At 35.4% G+C, this 21749-nt stretch overlaps 1 protein-coding gene across 4 annotated transcripts in view; it reads right to left on the bottom strand.

Moving 5' to 3' along the window:
* Positions 1 to 21749, bottom strand: part of Vps8 (VPS8 subunit of CORVET complex) — a 256842-nt gene that overhangs the window by 62803 nt on the left and 172290 nt on the right. For all 4 annotated transcript variants that reach the window (XR_013436694.1, XM_013361064.4, XM_078043811.1 and 1 more), the window contains 2 exons: positions 8756 to 8837; positions 8337 to 8419 (listed from right to left, as the gene is read on the bottom strand). Coding sequence is in view for 3 of the 4 variants with exons in the window: in XM_013361064.4 (XP_013216518.2) it covers positions 8337 to 8419; positions 8756 to 8837 (165 nt within the window). In the remaining variant the exon portion in view is untranslated. The remainder of the gene's footprint in view (positions 1 to 8336; positions 8420 to 8755; positions 8838 to 21749) is intronic.

Here is a 21749-nt window from a genome sequence, read left to right as displayed (position 1 = left end):
TTTATGACAAGGGTGACTTGGAGAATAAAGATGTCTTAAAAGGTTAAATTCTGGGAAATAGAAGAAATCTTTATAGGTCATTTCTATATTTATATCAGTACATTCTACTTTAATATACATAATTTAAAAGCAAAACCATGAAAACTACCTCATGCTGGGACAACATATAAATTATAGAATGCAAAAGTGAGCTCAAGGCTTCTAGCACAGCATGTACACAATCCACTAGCACTTCAAATTATTTTCCAAAGATGTCAGCTGAATTCTTCAGCAATGAGTAACTACTGAGGCTTCTCTTAAACTTGTTTGTAAACTATGAAAAAAGAGGACATTTGGTACACATAAAATTTTCCAAAAGTGCACTAAAGAAATGATTACCACTTTTTTTCTTACTGCTTTCTGGCATTTACTGAATCATGTGTGTATGATTTGTTTTAAAATGAAAATCTTTACTAATTGAGCATAACTTTAAAATATAAATGATACTCTATGCAGGAGAGTATATAAATCACTTGCTTGCTTTAATTCCTACAGTAAGAAATTCATAAATAGCTTCTTAAGAACCAAAAATTACTTTTGCTATTGAGTGAAGACTATATCTAAATATATGACATAATATATATATGGGTAACTTAAAAACACTCCCTCACTTATCAACTAACATTCACTAGAAAAGTCTGTACAATTCAGGTCTGAGGCATCAGTTTGAATAAAATTTGGAGGTCAAGAAGATCTCAAAAACCTCTTATAATTTGACATCATGTGAATTTTTATTTTGGAAAAATGGATTTTTTCAGTTGAGTCAGAGAAACTGTACATCTAAATAACTGCCATTCTCTATTTTCTCCCCTACCCCAGGACCTGATAAAGATGAATATAAAAAACATCTTGACTCATGTTATATCAGAAAAAAAGCCCTAAAACTTGAAATTAGAAGACCTGGATTAAACCAGTCATTCTAACACAATAAAGGAGTAAACTAGGGCAAGTCATTTAATCTTTCTGAGTGACAATTTACTCACTAGATTTGAGGGTGCTGTTATTTAATGTACATAGAGATCAAAAAAGATAATGAACACAAAAGTGCTTTATAAGCTTTGAGAACTACTCAAGAACATTATGTAATTGAGCTAATATTTATTGAATGTATACTATGTTCTAGGTACTGTGCTAGGTGCTAGAGATAAAAAATGGAATATGATAGATACAGTTTGTACTTTTATAAAACTCACAGCCTAGGAGGTATTATAGAGGTGGGACAGTGTGGTACTGGCGAAAGAATAGGAAATAAATCAACAGAAATAAACCCAGAAAGAGACCCATATAATATAGTCGAATAACAAATGGCAATGGAGAAATTTCAATAGAGAAAGAGATAGGTCTTTTAAAAAGTGGTGTTGAAACAACCAGATATGCAAAAAAAAAAAAAAAAAAGAATTGACAGTGACCATACATTTTTTCTACAAAAATTAATGCAAAATTGATCATGGCTCTATATGCTAAATGAATAACTACAAAAATTCTAGAGGAAAACAGGAGAAAATATAGGTAACTTTAGGTTTGGTGATGAGTTTTTATATGCAATGCCAAAAACATGACTTATGGAAGAAAAGTCAATACATTGAACTTCATTAAAAGTTAAAACTTCTGTTCTATAAAAGAAATTAAGAGAATCTAAAACTAGCCACAGACTGGGAGAAAATATTTGCAAAATACATAACTTATAAAAGATCTTATTCAAAATATACAAAGAACACTTAAAACTCAAAAATAATAAAGCAAACACCTTAAATAAAAAATAGGCCAAGGGGCTGGGGTTGTGGCTCAACGGAAGAGCACTTGCCTAGCATGTGCGTGCCCTGGGTTTGATCCTCAGCACCACATAAAAATAAATAAAGGTATTGTGTCCAACTACAACTAAAAAATAAACACTTTGGAAAAAAATAGGCCAAATATCTGGGTAGACTCCTCCCAATAAAATTATGCAGCTGAAACAAAAAGCATATGAAAAGATATGCAATATCTTATGTCATAAGGCAACTGCAAATTTAAAAGACAAGGTACCACTACACACCTATTATAATGGCTAAAATTCAAAACACTGACAACACCAAATGCTGATGAGGATGTGGAGCAACAGGAACTCTCATTCATTGCTGATGGGAACATATATTACTAAGGATACTTTGGAAGGCCATTTGGCAATTTCTTGCAAAGATAAATATAGTTTATACAATTCAGCAGTCACACTTTAGGTATGTACTCAACTAAGTTGAAAACTTACATCCGCACAAAAACCTGCATATGAATGTTTACATAGCTTTAAGGAAACTCACAAAACTTGGAAGCATCCAAGAGTTCTTAAATAGGTCAATGAATAGACAAACTGGTATATCCATACAATGGAGTATGTATGATTCAATGATAAAAAGAAAGGAGCTATTGAACCCCCATAAGATATGGAAAAACACTAAATGCACATTGCTAAGTGAAAAAAGGCAATGTGATTTACTATTCAAATTATATGCCATTCTGGAAAAAACAAAATTTAGAGATAGTTAAAAAAAAAAAATCAGTGGTTGCCAAGGGATCAAGGCAGGGAGTAGGATGAAGTGGAGTACAGGAGACTTTTAGGACAGTGAAACTATTCTGTATGATACTGTGATGGTAGATACATGACATTATGCATTTGTCAAAACCCACAGAATTATACAAAATAAAGGGTGAATCCTAATGTAAAGTATGTGCTTTAGTATCAACATTGATTCATGAATTTTAAAATGTCTCATACCAATACAGATGTTAATATTAGGGGAAACTAGGGGGACAGGGAAGAAGGGGAAAATGGAAATTGTCTGTACTTGGTGCAAAATTTTTATGTAAACTTAATACTGCTTTACAATTTTTTTTAGCCCTACACTTTATTCCCCTCCTCTACTGTATTTCCTATCCCTGAGTCTAAAACATTCTATATTTTAATTTCTCTTGCTAATAGGCTAATGGTAATGTATACAAGATAATAATCTAGGAGGGAAGGAAAAGTATCTTCTAGGTTCTTAAGTTCTCATGGGCTGGGACAAGAGAATGGCTAGCTTCTGGTTAGTGTAACCAATGAAACACCTTAGGTTAGAGGTTCCCTTGCTCTGCTCATTGTTACTCCTATGTTTTTCAAATGTTTTTTGAAATCCCTAATAAGTTGATGTATTCTTTCTAAGGAAATATCATTTTAATGCCTCTGTTATCTTTTTAATTGGAGGGGGTGCTTGGAAGAGGGAGAAATGAATACTTACAGGTTTAACTATAACTCAATCCTTGACTTTTTAAAACAATAGCTTTGAAGAGGTCTAATTGACATACAATTTGATAAATTTGGACATATAATGAATATATCCATCAGATCTAAAATGTTGTGTCCTAAAAAAATCCCTCCTCACTCTCACCCTGAACCTGCATCTCCCAACACTATCCCCTACTTTTCACCACCTACCATCCTACTTTCAATTGTTTTAGATTATTTGGCATTTTCTATAATTTCATACAAATGGAACCATACAGTATGTATTCTCTGGCTTCTTTCACTCAGTAATTTCAGGATCATCTATGTTGTAGGGTGCTACAGATTGAATGTTTGTGTTCCCTCATCCCCAAAGCCTTAATCCCCAATATGATGGATGGTACTTGGAGACGGAGTCTCTCAGAGGGAATTAGGTGAGGAGAGTACAGCTCTCATGGTGGGATTACATTTTGGGAGCAAATTTTTACCACTTGCACATCAAACAAAGCAAATAACAACAAATAACCCAAACAATAAATGGGCCAAGGACATGAACAGACACTTCTCCGGATATTCGATCGATCAATCAACAAATACATGAAAAAATGTTCATCATCACTAGCAATTAGAGAAATGCAAATCAAAGCCACTCTAAGATTTTATCTCACTCCAGTCAGAATGGCAACTATCAAGAGTACAAACCAATAAGTGTTGGCGAGGATGTGGGGGAAAAGGTACACTCATGTTTCTGGTGGGACTGCAAAATATTTCAGCCAACATAGTAACCTTATAAAAAGACATAGGAGAAAGTTTGTTTCTTCTTCCACTCCCATGTGAGGGTTCAGCAGATGGCAACTATCTGTGAACAATGAAGATAACCCTCAGCTGGACCTGACTCTGTAGACAGGCTAGTCATGGACCACCTGCCTCCAGAATTGTGAGAAACAAATGTTGCTTAAGACATGCAGTCTGTGGCATTCTGTTATAGCAGCCTGAGCTAAGAGGTAGTGTATATAAGTAGTTCCTTTTTATTTTTAAGCAACACTCTACCATTATGGGTATACCATAAGTGCTTATCCATTTGACTGTTTTACACTATTTCTAGTTGTGGGTTATTAGATATGAATATGCTATGAAAACTTGTGTACAAGGTTTTGGATATATGCTTTTATTTATATAAAAGTTTAACAGCTGAATCATATGGTAAGTATGTTTAACTTTCTAAACATGGGCACAGTGCTTACCAGTAGGGCATACTTCATTTCCTATTTTTCAAGAATCACTGTCATTTATTGTATGACATTCACTATTTTTGTTTTTGAAAATCACCATTTCATATATTTTGTCCAGTTTGGGGTTGTTTCAAGTAGGACAGCAATTTGGCATCTGTTTTTCCATCTTTGCCAGAATAATTCCTTCATCTTTGATTTTATGCATTTTAGAAATAGTTACTTAGTACCTATTATATGCAAGATGCCTCTGTGCTAAGGTTCTGGTGATAGAGCAATAGTCAAAGTGTAGTCTTACCTTTCAAGGTCCATATAATCTAACAGGAAATAAAAATAAGTAAATGAGTCTGACTCAGACATTTCTTAGAACTCCATCTTTGGCCTTCTGTTTTCCTTGCTAACCCATTTTCTCATAAAATTCGTCCAGTTTCAAGTATTTAACTACTATATCTATGTTGATGACTTCCAAGTATACATCTCCACTTCTTGCCTCTTCTGCTAAACTTCAGTCTTATACTCTCCCACTACTGTTGGCCATATGCACATGAAATCGAAAGCTTAACTAGATTCTTTGTGTATCCTTTTATTTTTGTGTGTCCTCCTACCACAGCCGAAGTCCAGTGAATTCTATCACCCAAATGATTTCAAAGTCTACCTTCTCTTCTCCATTCTTTGTAATCCAATTCCCAAACTCTGAGTACCTACTACCTTCTAGATATGTTTATGTCTTTAGTCTTAATCCCTTCTAATTCATCTTGTTTAATGCATATTGAGTGATCTTTCTAAAGAGAAACTTCATTCTATCATTTCTTTGCTTAAAATCTTGATGACAACCTACTGACTTCAGAATAAAATCTGAAGTCCTTATCATGGTTCACAAAGCAATTAAGGGCACAGTCTCTGCCTATCTCTACAAATTTCAGTTCCAAGATTATTTTTTATTCTTGTCCTATGTGCCAAGCATACTTAAACAATTACAACTTCCCCATGTTTTCCCCTCAATGTTTTTATAATGTAGTTCTCTCTGCTTAGAATAATCTCTGTTCTTTCTCTGATTCCTTTAGGCTCTTAAAAGACCTCTTTTCTTCCAGGATAACTTTTCAAATCCTCTGGTCTGTTTCAGTTATACAGTTTTACTAGTACTTATTTGGTTATATATATTCAGAAATCCACTTCAGTCTAACTGATTCAAAAAAGATAATTTTTGTAAAAAGATAATTTTTGTAAAGGCATTATTGTGGTTCAAGTTTAAGCAAAGGAATGCAAATAAGTCTTAAGAACTAGAATGAGGTACTAAGGTCATCAAGATCTCCTCCTGGTAATGTCTCCTCTGCTGGTTTGTGTGTTTTGAATCTTTTTTATACACCTGTTCATTCTCTTCTTTGTGTCTGTTTCATTCTTCTCTCTGGTGATTATCCTTTTTTCAACATTCCAGTCCATATAATCAGAAAAGAAATTACTTGTTGGTTCCTGAAATTTGTACCCTAAATAATCCAGAAACCCCACCAAAAGACTTAAGTATCTTTCTCAAGTTCAGTTCTAAAAAGAACTCTGATTGGCTACACTGAAATCAGCTAGTGAGAGCCAGGAGACAGGGTCACACTTTCCCATGGCTGCTCCTGGTCTTGTCATGTGGAGTGAGTGTAGAGATACTGATATGGCAGTTTTCCATGGCAGTTACAAGGAATTTAGAGCAGAAAATCCTTAAAGGTGAACATTATTACTTGCTTAGAACCCTATGAATAGATGTATCAAAACATTCTTTGTCTCTTATAAAAGCTATCTGTGTAATGAATAGACAAAGAAAAATATAATTAAAAAATTAATGACTAGCTCCTTTAAAGAGCAGAGACCAAAACAAATAAGTTTCAGTGATGTAACAGAAAAAAACATGAATTAGGAAAGACTGTGGTGGTAGTCCAGGAACTGCCACTAAAGATAGGCTGAGATTTAACTTCTCTATATTCTAGTTTTCTCCTTTGTCAGCAGGAATTGTTATAGTAGTTCCATCTACCTCAAGATTGTGGTGTGCTTCATGAGATATCTGAAAAAGTACTTTGAAAACTTCTTTAACCTATGGTAAGATAAATGAGGTAAAATAGAAATAACATCTTTCCTGATTAGTGAGGAGTTAACAGCCACTAAAAGAAAATGATCATAATAAAAGTCAGTATAATTCAAATTAAAGTGGAGATTTTCAGATATTAAAAGGCTTCAAAGATGCAAACCTTGAAATACAAAATTTTAATTTTGCTAGAATTTATGTATGGTAATATGTGGTTAAAGCTCTCCATAAAGCAAAATATATACACTGAGCTAGATACAGTGGTAAATGCCTGCAATCCCAGCATCTTGGGAGGCTGAGAAAGGAGAATTGCAAGTTCAAGGCCAGCGTTAGCAACTTAGTGAGTCCCTAAGCAAGTTACTGAGACTCTGTCTCAAAATAAAAATAAAAAAGGGGCTGGGGGTGTAGATCAGTGGTTTATTGCCCCTGGGTTAAACTCCTAGTACCCAAAACAAAACAAAAAAACAAACAAACAAACAAAAAAAAAAAAAACAGAGAGAATGTATTTTTCGCTTTAGAATTTCTTTTCTTCTAAATTTCCTTGGTAAAATACCCTGCCTTGTGGAGATATTACTTTACATGTAATTAAAATTTTTATGATTAATATATTTTTAAATGGATACGAGAAGTTGTCTATATTAAAGAATCATTCAAAACACGTTTTTTGTAGTTGTAGATGTTCACGATATATTTATTTTGTTTACTTAGTTTTTTTATGTGGTGCTAGTAATCGAACTCAGTGCCCCACATGTGCTGGGCAAGTGCTATACTACTGAGTCACAACTCTAGCCCTCAACACTTGATAGTTGCTAAGGATCTGATGAGATATATGTAAATGTATGTTCTTAATGATGGTGTACTATGTGATGACAGAGATTACTAGATGCAGAGGTCTTTATAGAATAAACAAAGAAACACTACAGACACATTATAGTCAAAGAAACACTGCCCAGAGGCTTCACACCACATGGGAAGTGGAGCTTGGAGAGTCCTAAAAGAGCTAGAGAGCTGATGGGGACAATATGATTAGATGAAAAACATTTGAAAATTATAAAGACCAATGGCATCATATTACATTTTAATATATATATATTTGTGTGTGTGTGTGTGTGTCTCTATAACTCAGAAAGTGAGAAAAGATAAAATGGACTCTAAGTATAATTCCTGCTGTTTCTCCAAGAATATTCACAGGTCTTTCTAAAAATATATCTTACTGTATTTTTAGTGTTCTCTTTTTGAATAAGCTGAGAAGACACAAGTTTTTTTTTTTTTCCCTAAAGGAAACAGGCAGAAATGATGTATCCTACAAAGATTTAAGACAAAAAGCCAGCTAAAATTTAGAGCTGGAGTTGAGAATTGAATATAAAAACAGTTTCACAATGAGTTATAAAATCTAAATAACAACAAATGATCAATAAATGTCTATATTAACAATTTTTAGGTTATCTTTTTTTTTAACCTGAAAAGTAAAATCAGATGGAAATACATAATTCTCTCCTAGTTGACACAGCAATAGGAAGTGTGTGTGTATGAATCCCAAGGGAACAGTGACCTTCTGAACGTTGCACACCTTAACTGAAGGTCAGTTATAACATATCCATACCCATGGGGTGACAGAAAAGTTTCAAGGATTAATTCAAGTTAGATATTTAGCTAGTTAGAAATTTGGCTGCATTATGCTTGAGACCCTTTTAAATATTAGCCTAATTTACTGGTAAAATATTAGTAGAACTCAATCAACATTTAGTCTCCCACCTCTTTAACTCACCTGTAATATTCTTTGCAAGATTGATGGAAGGGCAATAAATGCTGCCATGCTGTTTAGAACTTGCATGGTCAAAGACTTCAGAGCTGTTGTAACAAAATGTCAATATTAAAGTTAGTTTAGAATAAGTGTTTTCACCTTGAGATTCAGAGGAAAATAGTGGGCTCATATTAGCTTCTTAAAAACTTAGTCAACCAAATCCAATTTGATATTTTTAGATAAATTGTTGATACACTGAAAAGATAAACTATATAACTAGCACAACAAAAAGAACAAACCTGAAAGATGAGATCGATTCTTAATATGGTTTCATTAAGGAAAATAACAAGAAATTGAGAAAATATATCATAATGACAATTTCTATAGATAAAAATTAGGTGATGACAGAGACGGCTCTGTCTCTGTGGTTCTGATGAACTTACCTTCAGAGAGTAGAGGAGGGGCAGCTGAACTGGACAGCTTCTGAGGGGCCATCATTGCCTCTAATAATGGAAACCAGAGTGCCTATAAGGTCAAAGGAAACCCAAGAAAAACCAAAGTCTCTGTTATTTTTGGAATAATGAGTATCAGTATAGTGTTCTGCAGGTTGAAATGTACTTTCTGTGTACATTTGTTGGTAAAAATTAGAAAAAGAAGAGGGAACATTCGATGAGGAAGAGAAAAAACATTAAAAGCAGTGATCAAAGCTAAAAAGATCTTTAGCATGAAGCCTTGGGAAACATAAGGAAGACTTGGAATTGCAATTCTGTTATCTCTAGAGAGGGTAGGATCAAGAAAGTAAGAAAGAGCTTCTGTTAGGTTCTTACCTTCTTTTCTATAAATCTATCACCGAGAAAGCCTGAATAACTTCATGTACCACCAAAAGGACTAAATATCCCCATAGCTACTCTCTTCCATTTTTTCTTCAGCAATGTCAAGCAATAAATGAATAAAGGTTATCCAAAGTTTTCTTGTATCAAGAATTATTTGTATTTACTAAGTCTCACAAGACCAGGAAATAGCAGTCAATATTATCTTAGTCAGCATTACCAAATTTATCAAGAGATAAACAAATAGATCTACCATTCATTCACTGATGTTCTGTTAGGTACTATATTAAATGCCTTATGTATATTTTGTCATTTTAATCTCATAATAACCTTATACAGTAGGTTTTATCTTCACTTGAGATAAGAAATTGAAGTTAATAGAAATTAAGCAATTTTCCTACTATTGTACTATAGTAAATCAGCCCTCTGATTCCAAAGTCTGTTTTTCCTAAGCTTCAGGAAAATATTTACTATAAAAATCAAGCTAATACATTTTAACAGTTCAAACATGTTTTTTGTTGGATAATAATTTACAAATGTCCTAATCCAGTATCTTAGGAGCAACCAACTGATGCAAACATCCAGGAGATATAAGGAAAAGTCAGTATTGACAGACAAGAGAGGTTATTTACAGAAGAGGATACACTGTACACCCCTACTGCGGAACTGACTGGCAATGAAGATATGGGAGTGTTTAAGGAAAGGGGAACCCACTAAGGACCCTGCAGACTTTCCCATTGTGTGAAGATCTCCACCAGGAAGGCTTTATCTGCCCCAACAGAGGTTAAGGCCAGGATTTTATACTGTTCATTTTTTATTACATTCATGTTAGTTTAATCATACTTACTTTTACTGGCAATCCCTGTTTTATTTAAATTTTCATTCATTTTAACATTACTCATGATCTTTTAACCCTATATTTTATTCTTAATTTCATTAAACTTACCTTTAAGTTGCCTATTTTAACTCATTTTTGAGAAAATATCATTTATTTCTGTGTATTTTGTGGTCTTCTATAGATTAGGTATATTGCTAGTTTCGGAGCAAGCTGAACACTCGACCCTCACCCATCTGGTTCCTTATGGCTTGTTTGCCTCAAGTCTGACCACTCAACTCCACTGAACACTCGACCCCCGAGCCCCCCAACTGTCTGGTGCAACAGAAACCCACATCTAGCCCCTGCCTAGTCTGCCTGAAGGCAGAAGATGACACCCTTAGCAACTACTGTATGATCCAATCATTGTACGCCAACAAGATAGCTTGCAGACCCCATTAGATTTTGGCTATAAAACTCTCCCCTCTCCCCTCTTTCTCCCTTTCTTCTCTATTTCCTGGCGTGCTCTCTCTCTCTTGCTTTGCTCTCTCCTTCCCCCTCTCTCTTTCCTAGATCTCTTTCTCTTGTTCTCTTCCTTCCCTGTTAATCATACACTGCTGCAATAAACATATCTTGGTCGCCCCGAGTGTCACGGTCACTTTCCTTTCATATATGACATACCTAATTTTTTACCTTTTGGTTTTTATATTTATTATGTTCAGAAATTTGATTTTTGGGCAACCCCTATCAGGTTTGCTCCTGTAAGAGCTCTTTTTCTGTTTTTCACACTTGAATAAATCCTATTCCTTTCACTCTTTAAAAAAGAAAAAGAAATTTGATTTCAATTTCAAATTTGATTTTCTTACTTAAATCAGACAATTTAGAAGAATTATCTTTTTAAAGGTCTTATTCCTGTTTTCTAAATATCAGATAGGAAAGCATGATGTGGAACTAAAGAAAATCCATGGGATGTGTTCATGCCCTAAATAGGAGTTGTTCTTCTTCCATTAAATCTCCACATCAACACTACTATATGCTGAAAAACTTTTAAATATTTTTATCTCTCTTACTCTTTAATATTGATTCTTAAAATGTTAACTTGGAGGGCTGGGGCTGTAGCTCAGTGGCAGAGCATTTGTGAGACACTAGCACGTATGAGGCACTGGATTCGATCCTTAGCACCACCACATAAAAACAAAACAAATAAAGGCACGCTGTTCATCTACAACTACAAAAAAAAAAAAAAATTAACTTGAATAACTCTAAAACCCCACAAGTTAAAATAACTCTCCATTATAGAAAATTCCATTTCCTGAGAGAACAATAAAACTAAACCTGAATTACTTTCTCACAGAATGTAACAGTTTTCATTTCAGAGAATTGCATGCATAATGAAAGCATAGGCTTTGTTGTATATGTCCCTGGACACTAGGGTAGCAACACGGACAGCTAAGCAAAGGTAGGTGAGTGCTTAGAGACACTACTGTGGAAAAGAACTGAGACCCCAACTTCCTGGGGTCTAATCTTCCTATGAAACTTTCAGTGGGGAATCATTATCAAGCTTTGGACATCTCAAATTTTCTAGTTACTATTGGTCTGTTGGAACAGCTCTTGTTCTCACTTTTTCTAACACAAAAATAAATAAATAAATAAAAAGAGACAAAGCAAACAGTCATTAAAATCCCCCAAACTTAATATTTAGTAATATGTAAAAGCCTAAGATTTTCATAAAATGATATTTACATGAAAATGAAACTCAAATTTTTGTATTGTTATTAAATCTGTTCGGAAATAAAGCAGAAATCAGTTGTGAGTGGGAGTGGGCATACAGAGTGGTGTGTGTGTAACAGGGAAGAGGGACAGACTTCTCCTACAGGTAGACTTTTCTTAAATGCAGCCAGTAAATGGTCTAGTATCAATCTTAGAGAAATGAACATTTCAAAAAATAGAAAGAGGTCTAATAGCTAACACCTTTATTAAAAGGCACAAATTTCAACTCAGACATATTTTTTTAACAACAATAACAAACAATTTTCCTTTTGCAACATCAAAGTGGCAAAAATTCATCTTTGATTAAGAGCTACAGAGTTCAACTATAGAAAAAATAATCCCTAGTAAGGCTTCGATATTCAACTCTACTGTTAATATCTGTGAGTCTAGACTATTTCATTTAAGTATACCTAAACTATTATATTTTAAAGAGATAGCAAAAATGTCTTTTTTCCTTAAATTTCCCATGTGGTATTATCAAAAGGTAGTAAAAGGTATCAAAAATATATTTGAGAGGAGATAGACAAAACATTTTTTAAAAAGCTTAGCATTAAAGTGGAAATGAGCCAATCCCAAAGAACCAAAGGCTGAATGTTTTCTCTGATATGTGGATGCTAATTCACAATAAGGGGGTAGGGTGGGGAAGAATAGAAGAACTCTGGATTAGAGGGGATGAAGGGAGGGGAGGGGATAGGTGGGTACAAGGACAGTAGAATGAATCAGACATAATTACCCTATATGCATAAATGATTACACGATAGGTGTAACTCTATCAGAAAGAGAAGTTATATTCCATTTATGTATGTGTCAAAATGAATTCTGTCATGTATAACTAATTAGAAAAAATTTTTTAAAAGAAATAAAACCACACGCAAAAAAAGCTTAGCATTAAACGCATATAAACAAAACTGTAAGGTGTCTATACTTTCATGTTTCTCTATCAAAATGTAAACGTGTCCAAATACAGCCAGTCAACCAAACGATAAATAAGAATAAAAACTCAGGAATGGAAAAATCTTGGTAAAAGGACTGGAATTAAGTCCATAATCCATTTAAATAAAGACAAAACAACTATGAGAATTTTGTATATAGAAAAGAATGTATTATAAAATTTAATAAGGTATAATAACTAAACTAATTAAAATTAGGAGGACAGAGAGGATATCAGGAAGCAAGGGTTAGTTCATGTGCATTTCCTTATTGGCTTGACATTGTAGACATAATAAAAACCAAAGTGTAATAATATTACTTTATTAGTTATTCAGATTTTTTAATGTTAGACTTATTAAGAGATAATATGGTAAAGAAACATTTATTTGAAAATTACAAATTCCTCAGTTTTATATAAGCTTCCTAGAGAAGACTATAATATTTTTAAAAGCAAACATTATTTGATTCATTTTTTCTAAAATTATATCAACCTTGGCAGACAAAAAATATCTATAGTAATGTCCACCAAATGATAATGATGGTTATTTCTGGGTGATTGTTGAAATATATTGATAATTTTTTTAAAAAACATTCTTCTTTTAACTTTCTATTTTGCATGCTATTAAAATATAAGTATGTATCATTTCATAAAATTTTTTATAAATAAAAATTCTATATGCAAATGTATTTGTTATGCACAATTTATATGCTAAAGAATTTTCATAATTTATGACCTTGAAAAAATCTTTGACAGGGTTCAGGAGAGGACCTAAGTTAGAGGAAGAGAGCTAGGTGGTGATCCTCAATCTCTCCATAGCTCAGGAAGGAGGCAGTGAAGGAACAGCTGTCCAGAGAGGGAGGTGACAGAATAAATAGTATAAGACCCAAACTGAAATAGAAAATAAGGGCAGAGATCCTTAACTTCAACTTGGACCAGAGAGGAGGGAGGAAGAGGGGCTATAGAGAAAGAGTAAGAGGAAAAACAAATAAGCTTACTCCTGTATCAACCACTGGAAAGAAAAGCAGACCAAATAAAAATACAACAGGAGCAGAGTGGGGTCACTGAAAAAGATCAAGCCATTTAATCCAAATCATGGGGAAAAAGCTGTGCTGGAAAAAGCTGTGTGTGGCAGCCATTTTGTGGAACTCACAGCTCATCAGCTACACTGAAAGAAATTAAATCAATAGGGCATCTTCCCACCTCCAGATAGCAACAAATTAAACCAGAAGAATCCCAGCTGTGACATGTCTCAATAATTTGTTTAGAAGGAACTTGTAGAGGGATTGCTACTAGCTGCCCCAACAAGGGCAGCAGGGTGTAATAGACCCACCCCCAGGAAGTAGAAGCCTGGGGATCTCAGACAGAGATGGAGCAGACTCACTGGGGAGTGGGAAGTGAGTGCTGAAAACCAGGTGGGAAAACAGTCATTTATCCTGGGCAGTGGAAAGAAATGGTGCCTGGATTCAGTGGGTGGGAGTTTGGCCACCGGCAGGACAGCTGCCTCTGTCCGAGGCAGTAGAGGGAAGTGGTGCCTATGGTTCATAACGGTGGGCAGTGAAAACTAGAACCCAGGTGAACCACTGAGTTGCTTTACCCAGTAGTAGGGACAGTGCCCTGGTGATCTGTGTTGTCAGTGGGGATGTTCCTGTGCCCTAGAGTATCCACAGAAACCCCACAAACAGAAGTTCCATACTTGTAGACAGCCAACAGAATGGAAATAACCAACAGACAAAGTACCACACCCTCAGAGAATTCAGCCTCAGGCCTCTGGATCTAGGCTGACAATTCAGAACCAGAACGGGCTGGTGGGTCATCCATAGAAAATAGGGGGTGGCTCTTGTGCCCTAGAACCTCTGGGGAAAACCATAGCCAAAGGTGATGGACATCTTCTAAAAGTCCCAAATCCTGATGAAATCCAAACCAAGACTCAATAAAAAATTTTCACTTGGTATGGTTTACTATAAATAGCTCGAATATCAACTTTGATCATATATATTCTTATTCATAATTTTGATTTATAGTTATTACTGTATTACCCAACATTGTGACCTCAACTCATCTGACTGTATTTCTTCCAATGTTTTAAAACATTAATTGGAATAATTCTTTGTTCTCCTAGCTCAGGTTTACACTTATTCCCTCTTTCCCTCTTATATTCCAGCTACTACTTTAATCTCCCCCACATTGATCTTTTTCTTCTTTTTATTATGGTGTTAATATTCTTTTTAAACTTTTCTTTGTTTTTTATTTTTTCTCTCTTCTTTTTTAAATTTATTTTTTAAATACATGACAATAGTGGAATGCATTACACTCATTATTACCCATATACAGCACAATTTTTCGTAACTTTATATATAAAGTATGTTCATGCCAAATTATGCCATTATACATGTACTCTTTTTTTTGCATTATGATTCTTAATACACATATATACCACAATTTTTCATATCTCTGTTTGTATATAAGATATGTTGACACCAAATTCAAATCTTTATACATATATTTTGTATAATGATGAACATCACATTCTTGTATTCAATTTTTCTCTCCTCCCCCTTTTAGCCCTTATGTAATATTACGGCAATTTACTATATTTAATAACTAATTTTTCAACCTATTCCCAAACTTTAATACAAGTTTATACTTGTCTTAAAGGAACTGTGGAGAACAGTATTAACAAGTTTTTCACTTTTTATAAGGTTGAATAGTTTGCAATTTTGCTCTGAAGTAATCATAATAAAGAGAGTTAAATGTTTTCTCTCAAAGTGGTGCTGATACTAGGAATAGCAGAGGACATACATGGAGTGCAAGTATCAATACCTGGTTATGTGCCAGCCCAGGGCTCTTAAGATAAAGAAGCTCACAAAATAGTCCTTTGCATTAAAGAAGTGATAATCAACCCAACAGATGGGTAGATATATAAGCAGTATAACAAGCAAGAAAACAAAGCATTCTAAACAGCCTTCAACATTTCACCAACTAACCACATTGATACCACAGTGGAGGAAATGTTGGAAAAAAAATTTAGGAAGTTCATGTTAAAATGTTCAACAAGCTAAAAGGAGATGTAAGAAATAAAATTAGAAAATACAGGAAGTAAATGATCATTTTGATAAGGAAATATTATGAGAAAGAACCAAAACAAAATCCTGAAAATAAAAGACTCAATAAATTAAAAAATTCAATGGAAAGCATCATAAATAGATTAATCCACTTTGAAGAAAGGTTTTTCAGACCTTGAAGACAAAGTATATAATCTTGAAAATAAAGTCCACAATAAAAAAAAGATGTTAAAAGACCATGACCAGAATATTCAGGAAATTTGGGATAACATCAAGACACCAATTTTAAGAATCATGAGGGTAGACAAAGGCTCTAAAATACACATTTAAGGAATGCGCAATTTTTTCAATAATATAATACTAGAAATATTTTCCAAATATTAGGAAGGAGATAGAAATCCAAGAATGAGATATATATAGAACTCCAAACAGGCAAATCAAAAAAAGATACATTATACCAGGTGTGGTGGTGCACAGCTGTAATCCCAGTGGCTCAGGCTGAGTGAGGCAAGAGGATTGTGAGTTCAAAGCCAGCCTCAGCAAAAGTGAAGTGCTAAAAGCAACTCAGTGATATCTTGTCTCTAACTAAAATACAAAATAGGGCTGGGGATGTGGCTCAGTGGTTGAGTGCCCCGAGTTCAATCTCTGGTAAGGCCCCACCCTAAAACAAAACAAAACATATTCAATGAAATATTTCATAGGAGAAGGAGAAGGAGAAGAAGAAGGAGTGAGAAAGAAAAAGAAAAATGAAAATCAGCACAGGGAAGAAATACACTAGAAGAACAGTCAATTAAAGGAGAATTAAGTCTGAAGCACTAGAATTAAATCAAAATGGCAGGAAATAAACATCAATTCTGTATAACAACCTGAATGTAAATGAACTACACTCTTTCATCAAAAGACACAGATTGGCAAATTGGATTAAAAAAATAAAACCAAGCCATATATTGTTTAAAAGAGACTCACCATATAAAGACAACCACAGACTGAAGGTGAAAGGAGGGAAAAGATATTCCATACAAATGGATACCGAAAAGCAAGCAAGGTTAGCTACTCTCACATAAAACAAAATAGACTTCAAGCCAAAATTAATCAGAAGAAACAATGAAGGTCACTTCATAGTTGGTTAAGGGATGCATCCAAATTAGAAATCAATGACAATAAAAAACAGAAACTAAGTAACACCTGGAGATGAAATAACACTTTTTTTTTTGTACCTGATATTGAACCCAGGGTGCTTAACCACCGAGGCACATACCCAGCCATTTTTTATATTTTATTAGAGACAGAGACTCACTGAGTTGCTTAGGGCCTCCCTAAATTGCTGAGGCTGGGTTTGAACTTGCAATCCTCCTGCCTCAGCTCCCTGAGTCACTGGGATTATAGGTATGTGCCACTGTGCTTGGTGAAATAATACACTTTTGAATGAAGAATGGGTTACAGAAAAAAATCAGGGGAGGAAATTTAGAAAAATTCTTAGAAACAAAAGAGAATGGAGATACAACATATTAAAATTTCTAGAACAGTATGAAGGCATTTCTAAGAGGAAAGTTTATAGCACTGAGTTCCTACATTTAAAAAATAGACAAATAATCTAACATTATATCTCAAGATCTTAGGGAAAAAAAGACCAAACTAATATCAAAATGAGCAGAAGACAGAAAAAATTTTAAGTCAGAGACAAAATTAATAAAATTGAGAATAAAAAAATACAAAGGATCAATGAAACAAAAGTTGGTTCTTTGAAAGGATAAACAAGATTGATAAATCTTTAGCCAAACTAACCAAAATACAGAAGACTCAAATTAACAGAAGTACAGATGAAAAAGGAAATATCACCAGAGACACTACTGAAATACAGAGAATCATTAGAAACTATTTTGAAAATTTATACTCCAATAATCTGGAAAATCTTTAAGATAATGACAAATTCTTAGAGATATATGACTTACACAAATTGAATCATGAGGATATAAAAAACAGATCAATATCAAGTAATGAAATTGAAGCAGATATTAAAAGCCTTCCAATAAAGGAAAGCCCTGAACCAGATAGAGTCTCAGCCCAGTTTTACCAGACCTCTAAAAAAGAACTAATGCCAATCCTTCTCAAATATTCCATGAAATAGAAAAGGAGGTAACATTGACAAATTCATTCTATGAAGCCAGTATTACCATGATACCAAAATCAAACAAACAAACAAACAACAAGGAAAGAAAATTTCAGATCAACATCTTTGATGAAGAACACAGATGAAAATATTCTTAATAGAATATTGGCAAACCACATTCAAAAACACATTAAGAAGATAGTGCACCATGATCAAGTGGGTTTCATCCCAGTGATACAAGTTTGGTTCAACATATGGGAATCAATAAATGTAAATCACCACATAAATAAGAGTTGGGGACAAGAATTACAATAATCTCAACAGATGCAGAAAAAGCATTGGACGAAGCCCAGTACCTATTCATGTTTAAAACACTAGAGAAACTAGGGATATAAAGAACTTGGCTCAACACTGCAAACACTATTTAAGACAAACCAAAGGCCAATATCATACTGAACAGAAAAAAAAAATGAAAGCATTTCTTCTAAAATCAGGAACAAGACAAGGATGTCTACTCTCACAAATCTTATTCAACACAGTTCTTGAAACTCTAGTCAGAGCAATGAGGCCAGAGAAGGAAAATAAATGGATACAAACTGGAAAAGAAGAAGTCAAATTATTTCTATTTGCTGATGACATGATCCTATATTTATAAGACCCTGAAAACTCCAAAAGACTTCTAGAGCTGATAAACAAATTTACCAAAGTAGAAGGATAAAAGATCAATATACCTAAATCAATTGTTTTTCTATACTCCAATAATGAATATTATTTAAGAAATTTAGGAAAACTATCCACAATAACCTCAAATTTAAAAAAATTAGAAATAAATTTAACTGAGATGAAAGACCTCTACAATGAAAACTATAAAATACTTAAAGAAAGAAACTGAAGATGACCTTGAAAGATATAAAGACCTTCGATGTTCTTGGATAGGCAAAATTAATAAATGGCCATACTACCATACTACTAAGTGTAATACAGATTCAATGCAATCCCTATCAAGATGTCATTCTTCACAGATCAAGAAAAAACAGTTCTAAAATTCATTTGGAAAAATAAAAGATCCAGAATATCCAAAGCAATCTTAAGTAAGAAGAGCAATGCTAGAAGCATCACAATACCAGAGCTCAAATTATACTCAAGAGCTATAGTAACAAAAACAGCATAGTACTGGCACCAAAACAAATATGAAGATCAAATGAATAGAAGAAAAGATACAGAGAGAAACACACACACAGACACAGTCAACTGATACTTGAAAAAGGTGCCAAAAACATACATTATAGAAAAGATAGCCTAAAAACAAAAAGATAGCCTTTTAAACAAATAGTGCTCTGAAAACTAGATACCCATATGTAAAATGAAACTTGATCCCTAACTCTCACTCTGAAAAAAAGTCAACTCAAAATAGATCAAAGACCTAGGAAGTAAACCAGAAATTCTGCAACTGCTAGAATAAAATGTAGGCTCAACATTTCAACACATTGGCAACAAATAAAACAAAAAGTCAGTAAGTAGGATGCCATTAAATTAAAAGTTTCTGCACAGTAAAGGAAACAAGAGCATGAAGAGAGAGATCAGAATGAGAGAAGATCTTTGCCACCTGTACCTCGGGGAATTAACATACAAAATATATACAAGAACTCAAAAACCTGGACACCAAGAACAAAAACAACACAATTAACAAATGGGCAAAAGAATTAAACAGATACTTATCAAAAGAAGAAATGCAAATGGCCAAGTATATGAAAAAATGTACAACACCTCTTGAATTTGCATATTAGGGATATGCAAATCAAAACTACATTAAGATTCCATTTCATTCCAGTCAGAATGGCAATTATCAAGAATACAAACAATAATAAATATTGGCTAGGATGTGGGAGAAAAGGTATTCTCTCATACTTTGTTGGTGGGACTGCAAATTAGTACAACCACTTGGAAAACAGTATAGAGATTCTTCAAAAAACTAGGAATGGAACCACCATATAATCCAGCTATCCCACTGCTTGGTAGATATTCAAAAGATCTAAAATCAACATACTATAAGGATGCAGCTACATCAATAATTATAGCAGTACAAATCATAAAGCCAAGCTATTCGAACAGTCTACGTGCCTGTTAACAGATAAATGGATAAAGAAAAGGTGAGAGGAAAGAACATGGCTGCCAGCGAAGAGGCAGCACATACAATGCCTCCGTGGTAAGGGGATCAGAGAGACTCATTAATACACCCACATGCGTCCTGCTGGGAAACTTCAAGCAAATTTCCTCTGAAAGGAGACCTTCCTGGAACTAGTAAGTTTAATAGGAGGTGTTAGATTGTCACAAAATACTGAATCTCGGCAACCCAGAGCAGGGGCACAGTCCCGCCGGGGGCCGCCGAATGGCCCCTGCCTACACATTGCAGTGAGCATAGGAGCGGGCACTAACCGCCTGGACCCCTGCGAGCGGGCTCTGTGAACCCAAGCCGACCGCCGCCCACGAGCGGCAGCGAGTTTAGGAGCAGGAGCGACCTGCCCAGGTCCCGCGAGCTGGCTCTCTGAATCGCAGCTGGCGCAGGCCACACGCTGCATTGTTCGTGGGAACCATTGCTGCCTGCCTGGATCCCCGCGGGCGGGCCCTGTGAACCCAAGCCGACCGCCGCCCACAAGCGGCAGCGAGTTTAGGAGCAGAGCGACCTGCCCAGGTCCCGAGAGCTGGCTCTCTGAATCGCAGCTGGCGCAGGCCACACGCTGCATTGTTTTTGGGAACCATTGCTGCCTGCCTGGATCCCCGCGGGCGGGCCCTGTGAACCCAAGCGGACCGCCGCCCACAAGCGGCAGCGAGTTTAGGATCAGGAGCGACCTGCCTGGGTCCCCACAGCCCGGCTTTGTGAACCGCCCACACGTAACATCGAACTTGGGAGCAGTTGCTGGCTGTCTGCCTGTCCCCCCTCCCTCCCCCGGGCTGGCTTGGTGAACCTCAACCAGCCGCTGCTCACACGGCGCAGTGAACTTGGGAGCTGGCGCTGCCTGCTTGGCTGCTTAGGCCCCCCGCAGACCAGCTCTGTGAACCGCCGCTGGCTACCGCCAAGCGGCCGCTGCCTACACCCTTGCAGTGAGTGGGGGAGCAGACACTGCCTGCCCGGCCCCGAGGGCCCGACTCTGTGAACCTCCTCTGGCAGTTTGGAGCTGCAGACGACCACCCTCCACCTGCCAACCCAGTGCTGCAAACGACCCCTGACCAGCTCTGCAAAAGGCCCCGCCCACACAGCGAACAGCAGGAAGGGAGACCCGCCCAATCCTGGAGGAAGTACCGCTGCACAGTGATTGAATCCAGCCTACTGAGAGGAGAAACTTGGCCCGGTGGGCATAGCTCCACCCACTGGAAGAGCAGAACTCTAGGACTGCATTTATAAATTTTTTTTTTTTTTACGGTCTTTTTAAATGTTTTTTAATCCATCTTATTTTATTTTATTCTATTTTTTAAATCTCATTTTCCATTTCTACTATTATTATTTCTCTTTAAATCCCTTTTAATCTTCTATTCTTTTCTATCCTTCTTTTCTCCTGTCTTTACATCTCTTTTTAATTTTCTTATTCCCCCTTCCTTGAATTCTACCTGCTTACTCTTATTCTCTTTAGTGACTTCTACCCATCCCTTCTAATACCTTTCCTCCCAAGCTTCAAATATATTTATAGGAGTAAACAGTAACTCAGCAGTCAAACAGAACAAGAAACAATATGAACAGCATGAAAAAGCAAGGAAGAAAAGGAGTGCAAACAATGCAGGGCAGCCTAAATATTCAGGAGGATATAGAACCACCAGAAAAATGGTCATATAAAGAACTCATGGAACACCTGAGACAGATGGAACGGAACCTTAAAGAGGATACAAGACAGCAAATTCAAGCAGCGAAGGAACACATTGAGAAT

This window comes from Ictidomys tridecemlineatus, chromosome 3, assembly GCF_052094955.1.
Source record: "Ictidomys tridecemlineatus isolate mIctTri1 chromosome 3, mIctTri1.hap1, whole genome shotgun sequence".
Lineage (NCBI taxonomy): Eukaryota > Metazoa > Chordata > Mammalia > Rodentia > Sciuridae > Ictidomys > Ictidomys tridecemlineatus.
Note: the sequence above shows the minus strand (reverse complement) of the source record. Positions and strands in the feature narration are given on the sequence as shown.